We start from the raw sequence: 11,090 nt of genomic DNA on the forward strand, positions 1-11,090 counted from the left end.
TCCAACACAAACCACTCCATGATTCTATGATTCTACAAAAAGACAGAAGTTTTACCCCTTGCTAAATGTGGAAGCTGCCACATGTGGTGGTGCAGGACCAGGTTATTTGCTCGAGTTGCTACATGTAATAAGCTTCAATGATTATTTTTTTCATAAGTTCAAGATCTTTTTGTTCATCTTTAGGGAAACATATTCAGCCTTCCTCTGGAACAGGGCATATGGCTTCCTTCTCTGGCTCACTCCACTAGGACTTCAGAAACCCCACCCTACATGGTACCAAGTATCCGGCACTGTGATACTCTGGCAATGCCTGAATCAGGAAGTGCAGGTGCCACATAGAGCGAGCACACTGCAGAGTCTGGATTTCTTTTAGGGTTACTGTTGACATTTGGACCAAGGTACCACACACTGCCATCCAGCAGGTGCCAGATTCAATCACTCAGAACATCAAAACCCCAAAGCTTTTCATTGTGATCTTTAACTTCAAAGACAGCTGACACCAGCTTCCCACCCAGGAGCCATGAATCAGCCTTATCAGCTTGACAGGTGACAGTTGCTCCATTTATTGCAATGGTTTTAACTCTTTTCCATCTGGGTCATAAACCGAATTTCATGGCATCTCGCCGCTGCTGTGATATTGAATTTGTGCTCCCTTATCTATTAGAAATTTTATTAATTGTTGACAATGACTAGTAGATTTGGGGGAAGTTGAAGGAGATAAAGAATCATCTTGACCTGGTTCTCCGTCATCAGAATCACCCCATATGTTTTCATCCCATGTATCTCTGCTGTATCTTTCCCGGGACTCTGACATCTCAGTCATCATACACGGCACCATTTTAGTAGAAATTTGCTGTCCTCGAAAATCATCTCTGGTTTTACTTTCAATTACTGGTCTTAATGTTACTTGCTCATCACCAGATGACAATGCAAATGTTATACTCTCAATTTTTCCAAAAATGGGGAGCACTCAAGCACTGACATTTCCTGGGGAGTCTTGGCTTGCAGCTGCTTGAATGCCATCCATCTGTTAACAGCCAATGGATAACCTCCTAGCCCTCCCTGTCCAGAATTTATCATGGATAAAGAAATGATATCCTTGCGGGGTATGGGCCCCCTCAACCATGGCATCCTATACATGATGCCAAAAATGTGTCATCCCACCTGTAGCAGGATGCTCTGCCTGGAATGGGGTAAAACAACTTGAGCAATGGCCTATTTGCCAAGCTCCCAGTGGTGAATGGAGAAGGGGCCATCATGCTGCTTTTGCTGTTGAATAATGCTGGAACCAGCCAGACTCATCAATCCCAAAGTTAAACATCCTGAGGGTGAGATAAGGATACAGTAGACCTGGAAAAGTAGCCAATAAAGGAACAAACAAGTTATACTACTAATAGCTTATCTAAAGCTGCTGAGCTGACACAGATGGTCTGGAGACATCTGACTGACAGTCCATCACTTTATACTGAAAAAGCCCAGTCCCACTTTTTAGTGGCAGGGTCTTCTAACAAACACCTTCCTGGAGTGTGTGTGTGAAGATTCCTCCTTGGAGTGGAGATGACTCTCCAGGTCACTTCTTGAGGCTGAGCCAAAGAGATTTGACCATGGTCATTGGTATGGGTGAGTAACATCAATCTCTACTTAATTGTTTTTGCAAGTTTTAATATAACTGCTTTAATGTATTCACTTCAATACTGCTTCATAGTGCACAGTATTACACTGGTAGTTACAGCTTCCATACTGTGAACTAAATAATTCTGATTAAGATATTTTTGCCTAATCATTATCATCATAAGTCATATATATTTATGTAAATATATCTGCTTTGCAATCCTCAAACCTGTGGGACAAGTTGTATAAAGTTTCAATTACATCTATATAATCCTTTAGACCTAAACCATTGACAAAGTCCAGGGCTAAGATCAGATTCAGCTGAACCCAGACACCTCTCTGAGAAGGATTTTACCAGGCAAGAGGGTCCTTTCTGCACCTCATGACTCAGTGGGAAGGTTTCTCTATTAACCTTTGCCTGAAGCTCCCATTCTGCCCACAAAACCACCTTTAAGGGAAAGGGACACCCCAGGATCCCTAAATGTTCATGGTCGAAAAGAACGACAAAAGTCAGAAGATCCGTAAAATTTCACAAAGTTTTATTAGTAAATTAGACACTTGGCAGGGAAATTGGTATGTTAGTCCCTGAACTACTCTCTAAGTACATGGCAGCAGGTACCCTTTTATGGATAAATTTCCCTGCCCTCAAGACAGGTTTCTCACTTCATATCATATGAAGTCTGTTCTGTCAGACCTTTCTGGAAATGAGTCAGAGACCTTTGGAAGTCTTGGGTTGTCTTGTTACCCCCCTACAGTCCATTACCCCCTCTACTCTGCTCTGTTGGGACCCCAATTGCAGTGCTGCCTCCAGCTCTGGGACCCACAACAGAAGAAGGACACAAAGCTGTTGGAGTGGAGTCCAGAGGAGGCCACAAAGATGCTCTGAAAGCTGGAGCACATCTGCTCTGGAGAGAGGGTGAGAGAGCTGAGGGTGAGAGAACCTGGAGAAAAGAAGGCTCTTGGGAGAACTTGGATCCCCTTCCAGTGTCTAAAGGGTTTTAAAAGAGAAGGGGACTTTGCACAAGGACATGGAATGACAGGACAACAGGGAACGGCTTTAAACTGAAAGCAGGTGGGGTTAGATTAGATTCTAAGAAGAAATTCTTCCCTGTGAGGGTGGTGAGGCCCTGGCACAGGGTGCCCACAGAAGCTGTGGCTGCCCCTGGATCCCTGGAAGTGTCCAAGGCCAGGTTGGATGGGGCTTGGAGCAACCTGGGATAGTGGAAGGTGTCCCTGCCCATGGCATGGGAGTTGAGACTACATGGATGGTCTTTGAAATTCCTTCCAACCCAAACCATTCTATGATTCTATGACATGTGGGAAAAGCTCCTGAGCCTTTTCCACCCAGGATGGGAAGCTTACTCCCGGGGACAGTCACTATCAAACAGGGAAACCTGTCCCCTCCCATAGAGTTCGGTCAACATGTCCTCCAGCTCCCCCAGTGTGAGGAGCTCGACCTGGTTCTTGTCGTTTTCAGCAATGACTGCCCAAGCCTTTATGTAGTTGTTGTCCACCACGCAGCAGGCAGCTGACCAGAGGTGGCTGGGTTTATTAACCCTCCCCCTGGCGATGTAGTTGTTCCCAGGCACAGCACCCACAATGGCGTAGGTGGTTGTACAGCCCTGGGTCCTCCTGATCATCGTTTGCTGCTCGTAGTTGTTCCAGGCGCCGCCGTTGAGTTCCGCATCCTGGGGCACTATGTTGGTGAGGGTGAAGGTAGCCATCCTGCTGCTGTAGTCATCATGGTGGCCATTGGGGTTCAAATGGCCCCGGTTCAAACCTGTCAGGTTCTTGTAGTCATGAAGGATAGCCTGGCTCTGGCTGATTTTCTCTAAGCTGACATTGTATTGATTTAAGAGTGTCCACTCTTTTTCCATAGTTTTGGGATAAGTTGGGCCAATCAGCTTGACAGGAAAAGAAGAGGAAAAGGGGTTAGTATTGGAGATGGGAATAATGGAACAGATTTCCCTGGAGCAGAGGTCTCTGAGTGTCAAGATCCTGGCTTTTGTCTGGTCCTGATGTGGTACAATACCAGACTAGTTGCTCAAGTTCCTATGAGAAACAAATGCAAATATTTTTTTATTTCAGAAATTTATTTCACATTTACTGCATTATATTTAGCCTTCCTTTGAAACAGTGCATATGGGTTTCTTCTGTGGTTCATTTTCACCTAAATCAACCCTGCCACTCTGTCCTTAGCAATGACAGGAATTTCCTCTTTTTGTGTCCGTTATTTCCTTGGCCTGTTTTCCTAAAGGTCTGAAGTTTGTCTGAAAGATGTTTGGGAGAGCTCTGTAGTTTGTGAAGTTCTGTCTGTCTGCTGGATCCTTCTGGACCAAGTGCCTCCACACAAGCTTGAGCCAAAGGGGCTCAGGGACAACTTCCTGTGGATGGAGATCACGCCCTTCTGACTGGACTGACACTGATGCTCCTCACTTTTCACTGCCTGAAACATCACTCCAGAGATCCCCCCAGTGTTAACCTGACCCTCTCATCTCCAGTGTTGGGGTCTCCTCTCCCCGCTGTGTAGCCCTGGGAGAGGGGCCCTGAGGGCACAGACACGGGGTTTCCCTGCCCCTGCTCAGCCTCGTTCCCACTGGTTGGTTTGTGTTCCCTGCGCGGGCAGAAGGACCCTTGGTCCCGTGACTGGAACAGTTCCTCGGCAGAGCCCCGGCCATGCGGCTGGAGAAATGAACATCTCTGAAACATCTAGCAAGAATCTGTCTGTCCGTATATATTTCCTTTCCACGGGACTCCTGGTTTGGTATATGTATGTTGCAGGATCCCCACTGCAACACTCCAGTGCCTGTGCCTGCCGAGGCTTTGTCCCTGGGCCATCTCACCCCATTCTGAGTTTCTCCTCTCTCTTCTCACACCACTCACAAAGCCTGTTTGACTCTGCACTGAGAGCAGATCAGCTCTGCCAGGGATGCCAAACAGATCAGGGCAAAGTGGGGATCAGAGCCCAGCAGGACTCTTGGTCCCTCGAGTTTAGGCTCTCTTGGACGCCTTTTCCCCATCACTTGGTCACCCACCACAGCAGGGCACTGGGAGGGGAACCATTTGACTTTGTAATGCAATGCAATTTGATTTGATTTGCTCTTCCTGTCAGGTCAAGTCAGAAAACTGGGCACCTTTGGGATATGACTCATCTCATCCTCCTGCTGATGTCTCAGATGCATCAGAGGAACCATGTGGTGCAGGTGTTTGAAGTTAAATGAGGAGAATCCCATCCAGTGTGTCCATTTGCATGTGTGTGGGTGTGGGAGGAAATGGAAATGGTTATTTTAATACTGCTTTTAATGACTGGAGGGTGATGTGCTGTAAGAGACACTCACCTGGGGCTCAACCAGCCATGTTTTAGGTCTCTTGCCAGGTCCAGGCTGGTAGATGTAGGCAGAGTACACAGGAATACGCATCTTCCTGTCGTACAGAGTGGCAAAGTAATACTGGTTCTTGAAGCGCTGGCAGATCCAGGCTGGGTTCTGTGGCTCCAGGCCTTCATTTGGGGGGGTCTCCCGGAAAAAAAACTGAGGACATGAAGTTTCAAAGGAGTTCACCACCTCGCTGTGTCCCAGCCAGAGGCAGCTGGCCAACACCTGCAGCAGCAGCAGCCACAGCATTGCGGGAGGATTTCAAGTGAAGGGCTCTTGCTCCCCTGGAAGGCAAATGCAGAGCAGGGGACTATGAGAGACCAAGGAGGGGGTAAGTTTGTCCTCCTGGATATGGAAAAATCATCAGCGCTATAGGGCTGTGTAGGGAGATGACTGGGGAGAAAAGGATAATGGTACAGAAGTTACAGGGGAAAATATGGTTGCTTCTCCCTGGATGAAGCACAGTCAACATATGTGGCCTCCCACACACAAGGAGGTCCAAATCTAAGAGGAGGGCTGAACAGCGGGTGGAGTGGCGTGGAGTGAAGACACCACGGCCAGGCTCTGTCAAAACCCTTGCAGAGGAGACACCTCGGTGGTATTTTCTAGCTGACAATCTGCCTGGCAGCTGAAGACCATGGGAGATAAATTAAGATGTCCTGCTGCTGAATCAACAACCATGGCAAAATTCCTCTCCTTGAACTGACGCACATCCCCATCCCAAGGTTATTGCAGGTACGTCACTGAGATATCCACCCCCAAGGCATGAGAACCCCTCACTGAGAAAGATGTATGACTACATGCAAATGCCACCTAAATGTAAAGAAATAGCATAAAAGTGAGTTTAAAATGGACAGAAGTGGTGGTAGCTCCATTGTAACTTCTGGGATCAGTCAACGGGCTGAACCTGCCTTCTCTCACTTAGGGATGCCTATTGGGTACGAATCCTACTTTATGCATGCTGAATGATTACCTCAAGCCAGCTTTTGTTGGGGATTAAAGCTTATTAGTGTGTTGTTCTGAATTATCTGAATATTGCTTTGAATATCTTTCTTGCAGTCAGATACTTTCACTGTCAAGCCTCAGACCTTAACCAGTCACAGTTTTATTAATAAAGAGTTTTATTGTTACAGTTAAACAGTTAAAGTGAGTCCTTCAAGGATGCTGGCAGTCTCTGGCAGTGGGTAAAGGTGTAGAGACCCAGGAGGGGTTTCTCTGGTTGGTGTGTGACCCTGAACAAGTCAGTCAAACCCTCCAACCCAGAGAGCTACTCAGTGAAGGGTCCCCACAACAGGACACCAACAGACTGATAAGGCAGAAGGATTTTGGCTTTCATGTGGCACTAACAGACTAAACACACACTAAGGGTTTGAGCAAATCTCCCTTTTTCACATGAGAGGGTGAAATCTAAAATAGGTTTTAAGTGCCTAGAGGAGGCAGCATTGGGGAACTCAGTCTGTCTGAGGCGGGTTCCAAATACACCCCATGCCTAAACAGTTCTCACAGCACAGTTATCATGTAACTGAGGTATGACACTGGGACAAGGTCACCTTTTGCAACCTACTTGAGTTGGTCAAGAGCTCAGCTTTTGCACTGGCACTGGAGAAAAAATCCTGCAACAAACCAGGGCCTGGAAGCCCCTACTTCCAAACATGGTCTCACAGAATCACAGAGGATGCTGAGTGGGAAGGGACCCATCAGGACCATCGAGTCCAACTTTGGGCCCTGCCCAGGACAGCCCCAGAAATCCCACCATATGCCTGAGAGTATTGTACAAACACATCTTGTACTCAGGCAGGTGTGATGATGTGACCACTTCCCTGGAAAGCCTGTTCAGGGCTCAGCCACCCTCTGGGTGAAAAACCTCTTCCTGATATTCAGCTTAAATCTCCCCTGACAGCTTCAGGCCATTCTCACTCCCTTATGCTCTGAGGACCTTGCACAGCAGAGATCTGCATCTGGGCAGGGACTCTGCTCAGCCACCTTCAGTGCTGAGTTGGGCTTTAGTCTCATGGGGCATTGGGCAGGGAAATAACAGTGATGCTGCACTTCCTACATGTCTCTGGCCCCATCCAGGTTCACACAGACACACAGCTCTTCCAGTCACGTCCAATACTGAACCCAAAGTAATCCAGCTTCGGGTCCTGCCTCTCAGCTGACATTGGGATATTAAGCTACGTATACCCTTGGCTCTGACCCAAGACATCTGGTCCTTTTTCTCTTTAGCAACCCCAGATCAGGAACATGGTGACCAGTAAGCTGGAAATTAAGAACAGGAACAAGTAGTGACTTTTTGCAGTACTGTGCAGAGCATGCCCATAGCTGCCCCAAATCAAGCAGAGAAGTTCCTGAAAAGTCCTTTTGCATGACCCCCTCCACGAGCTGAAAAAATGTATTTAACTAACGTAATATATAACTTAATATCAGATCTAGAGAAACCAACCTACCGTGGGAAAGAGCAGCACCAGACTCTGCTCACAGCCCCAAAGTGGCAGAGGACTCTCAAATACCTCTCTGCAGTCTGAGACTGGCTGTTTTTATATGATCTCCAGGAAGGAAGAGTTGTTAGATTTCCCAAACAAAGTTGAAAATTAATTTGTTCGGGAGTTCAGCCACCTGTGTTTGCCCAGAGGTTTTTTGCAAGGTCATGGGTGGAGTTTTGGTGCTCAATAAACTCACTCCTCCTTCTTATTCAACAGTTTGATGTTAATTTTCCAGGTGGCTTGGCTTGAAATTCTTTCCCAAATCATTCCTTCTGTCCTTGCCCTCCTTTACAGAAAGTGTTAAAGAGATGCAAAATTCAGTGCATGCATAAACACTGATTGCTCCTTGGAGGGCAGATGTTGGAACTCAGCAACTCCAGCCTAGGCTTTGTCTATATATATTTACTCCAAAGCTCAGGAAAGACTTTGAATATTGGTGTAAATGGTGAGAAAGGAGCAAGAGCTTACCTTGAAACAGAGTCTCAGAACAGGCAACCTTTCTTCTTCTGCCTGGAGAAGCGCTTGGCTGATCCCTCAGGAGTCCCAGTGCAATATATATACCTGGTCATAAATCTGCCTGTTGTGATAAACAGGGAATTTCACTGAAAGAAAGATTTTCTGTTATTCAAGGAGATTTGTTCATGCCTGCCCTGAAGTGGGGTGATGGTTGCTATTTGCAATTTCCTCAGGATTTCTCCCAGGTTCTTGCAGCATCACATGTCAGGAGAAAATAACCGGGTCTGGTGACTTCTCTGTTCATTTCCTCATTCCCCATGAATGGGGATCTATGTGTGTTTCCGTTCCTGGCAGAACATCTCTTGTGGCATTAGACTGACTGCTCTGTCTCTGAGTACACTCAGATGTTCACAGTCTGCTCTTCTGCAGCCTCTCAGAATACAATTAGCATGGTCAGGCTGCATATTTTCGCTTGCCTTATTGCAAAGGCTTGTAAGAGCCCTTATTCATGCCACAGCCTGGTGCTGAGAAGGCTCTGGGAGACCTCAGAGCCTCTTCCAGTACCTGAAAGTGGTTCAGCTGGAGAGGAGCTTTTGACAAGGGTTTGGAGTAACAGGACAACAGGGAGCAGCTTCAAACTGCCAGAAGGCAGGGTTAGATTAGATGTTAGGATTTTAGTTTCGAGAAGAGCAGGCTCAGGGCACTCTACAACTACCTGAAAGGAGATTGTAACAAGGTTGAGGTTGGTCTCTTTTACCATGCCAGTAGTGAGAGGACTAGAGGAAAAGACCTGAGGATGAGACAGGTGAGATTCGGATTAGATATTAGAAAAAAAGCTTTCAACTGCCACGTGGTCAGGCAACGGAACAGATTGCCCAGGGAGGTGCTGGAGTCACCACCCCTGGAGGTGTTTCAGAGGTATCTGGATTTGGCACTGGGTGATATGGATTAGTGGTTTAAGGGTTACAGTGATAGTGCTGGGAGGATGGTGGGACTGGATGACTTTGGAGGTCGATTCCAACCTCTCGGATTCTATCATTCAGTGATTCTGTAAAACTGATTCCTTTCTGGTTTTGGCTTCCCAAGTGCTTCACAAGCTTGCTGTTGAGGGCAGGGCATTTCTGGGTACTGTCAGGGGTAAAGGTCCTCAGGACCTCAGGGAGCTGATGGAGCTGGGATTCACAGGGGTGGTCAATCACCCATGGTTCCAGAGCCTGGGATGAGCAGTGGTGAGGATGAGTGTGGTCTCAAGGCCCAGCAGGTGTGTAGAGGTGGGTGAGCGAGTTCAGAAGGAGCCCCTGAGGTACAGCAGAGGTGTCTACAGAGGTGCCTCAGCCTGAAATTGCACTGATGTTCTGGGGACTGTGACGTTACTGGTAGTAGAAATTTCAGCAAGAGGAAATTTGTGGCTTATACATGAGGTGACCCTGCAAACCAGCACTGCAGCAAATAATTTTTATTGTGAACTACTCAGGAAGTAAATGACCTGTCCTATGTTGATCTTTCGATTATGACATTGATTAAATTGAATACATTGAATATATTGAATACATTTCCCCAAAGCAGTTTTCCATAAATCTGCAGATAAGCTTCAGAAGCAGAGCAGAGAATCAAGGTATCCAAGGAGTGCGTCACAGGAATTCAGCTTTGGCTGCTCAAAGCATCCTGTATATCTGATGGCAAAGCCTGCCTGTCTGATACCTCAGCTGCTGCTCTCAAGGTGCAGTTTCAAAAGCACGCAAACAAAACCATGTCCCACAATCACATAATCACTGAGTAGTTGGGTTTTGGAAGGACCTCTCAAGATCTTCTATTCCAGACCCCTGGTCAAGCAGGATCAGCTCGAGCAGGTTGCCCAGAATCTTGTCCTTGCACATGGAATGCTGCCTCCAGCTTTTGGGCTCACAACATGAGAAGGACACAAACCTATTGCAGTGGAATCCAGAGGAGGCCACAAAGATGTTCCAAGGTCTGGAACACCTCTGCCATGGAGACAGGCTGAGACAGTTGAGGGTGTTCAGCCTTGACAAGAAAGGGCTCTGGGGGAAGTTGGATCCCCTTCCACTACCTTGAAGTTCACCAATAGATGTGGAGAGGGACTTTGGACAAAGGCATGGAGTGACAGAACAAGAGGGAATAGTTTCATACTGACAGAGAGCAGGGTTAGATGAGGTGTTAGGGAGAAATTCTGTACTAAGGGGGTGGTGAGGCCCTGTCATGGGGTGATCAAAGAAGCTGTGGCTACCCCATGCCAGGAAGTGTTTGAGGCCAGGTTGGATGGGGCTTGGAGCAACCTGGTGTAGTGGAAGGTGTCACTGCACCAGGGAAGGGGATGGAACAAGATGATCTTTAAGGTCCCATCAAACCAACCCATTCTGTGATTCTGTGATTCTGTGATTCTATGACATGTGGAAAAAGATGCCGAGCCTCTTCCACCCAGAATATGAGGTTTGGTAGCGGGGGCAGGCACTGTGGAACAGAGAAACATTTTTCCTCCCACAGAGCTGGGACAAGTTGGCCTCCAGCTGCGCCAGTGTGAGGTTCTGGACCTGGTTCTTGTTGTTCTCAGCAATGACCGCCCAAGTCTTCATGTTGGTGTTGGTCCGACAGCAGGCAGCTGACCAGATGTGGCTGGGTCTGTTAACCCTATTATTGGCAATGGAGGTGTTCCCAGGCACAGCACCCGTGATGACATAGGTGGTTTTACAGCCCTGGGTTCTCTGGGCCATCGTTTGGTTCTCGTAGTCCTTCCAGGCACCTCTGTTGAGAGAGCTGTTCTGGGGCACTATGTTGGTGAGGGTGAAGGTAGCCAACTTGCTGTTGTTGCCACTTTGATGGCCACTGGGGCTCAAATGGCCACGGTCCAAACCCTGCAGCTTCTTTTAGTCTTGGGTGATAGCCTGACTCTGGCCAATTTGCTGTGGACTGATCTTGTATTGCTTTCTGAGGAACTTCTCTGTTTTCATGTCCCTGGGATAAGTTGGCTTGATCAGCTTGAAAGGGAAAGAAGATGAAACAGTGTCAGCACTGAGGATGCGTGTAATGAAACAGATTACCCCAGAGCAGAAGTCTCTGATGGTCAAGATCCCATTTTTTGTGACCTCAGTGTATGAAAATGAATGAATCTGAGAGAAATCATGGACATGCCCCTCCTGCATGAACACAA

At 47.3% G+C, this 11,090-nt stretch overlaps 2 protein-coding genes across 2 annotated transcripts; both read right to left on the bottom strand.

Moving 5' to 3' along the window:
* Positions 1-2,783: 2,783 nt before the first annotated feature.
* LOC121672208 (endonuclease domain-containing 1 protein-like) lies at positions 2,784-8,742 on the bottom strand. The gene is made up of 3 exons (XM_042044783.1): positions 7,937-8,742; positions 4,950-5,269; positions 2,784-3,515 (listed from the first exon to the last, which is right to left on the bottom strand). Exons 2-3 carry the CDS (start codon positions 5,232-5,234, stop codon positions 2,970-2,972), a joined length of 831 nt encoding a protein of 276 aa, XP_041900717.1. The 5' UTR covers positions 5,235-5,269; positions 7,937-8,742; the 3' UTR covers positions 2,784-2,969.
* A 1,517-nt stretch (positions 8,743-10,259) lies between these two features.
* LOC121672209 lies at positions 10,260-11,084 on the bottom strand. The gene is given in 1 exon segment (XM_042044784.1): positions 10,260-11,084. A coding segment is annotated over 1 exon segment (759 nt). The 5' UTR covers positions 11,083-11,084; the 3' UTR covers positions 10,260-10,323.
* Between the last annotated feature and the right edge of the window lie 6 nt (positions 11,085-11,090).

Source organism: Corvus kubaryi, unplaced genomic scaffold (genome assembly GCF_017639235.1).
Source record: "Corvus kubaryi isolate FWS band 111438036 unplaced genomic scaffold, C.kubaryi_AGA036_p1.0 42213, whole genome shotgun sequence".
Classification (NCBI taxonomy): Eukaryota; Metazoa; Chordata; class Aves; order Passeriformes; family Corvidae; genus Corvus; species Corvus kubaryi.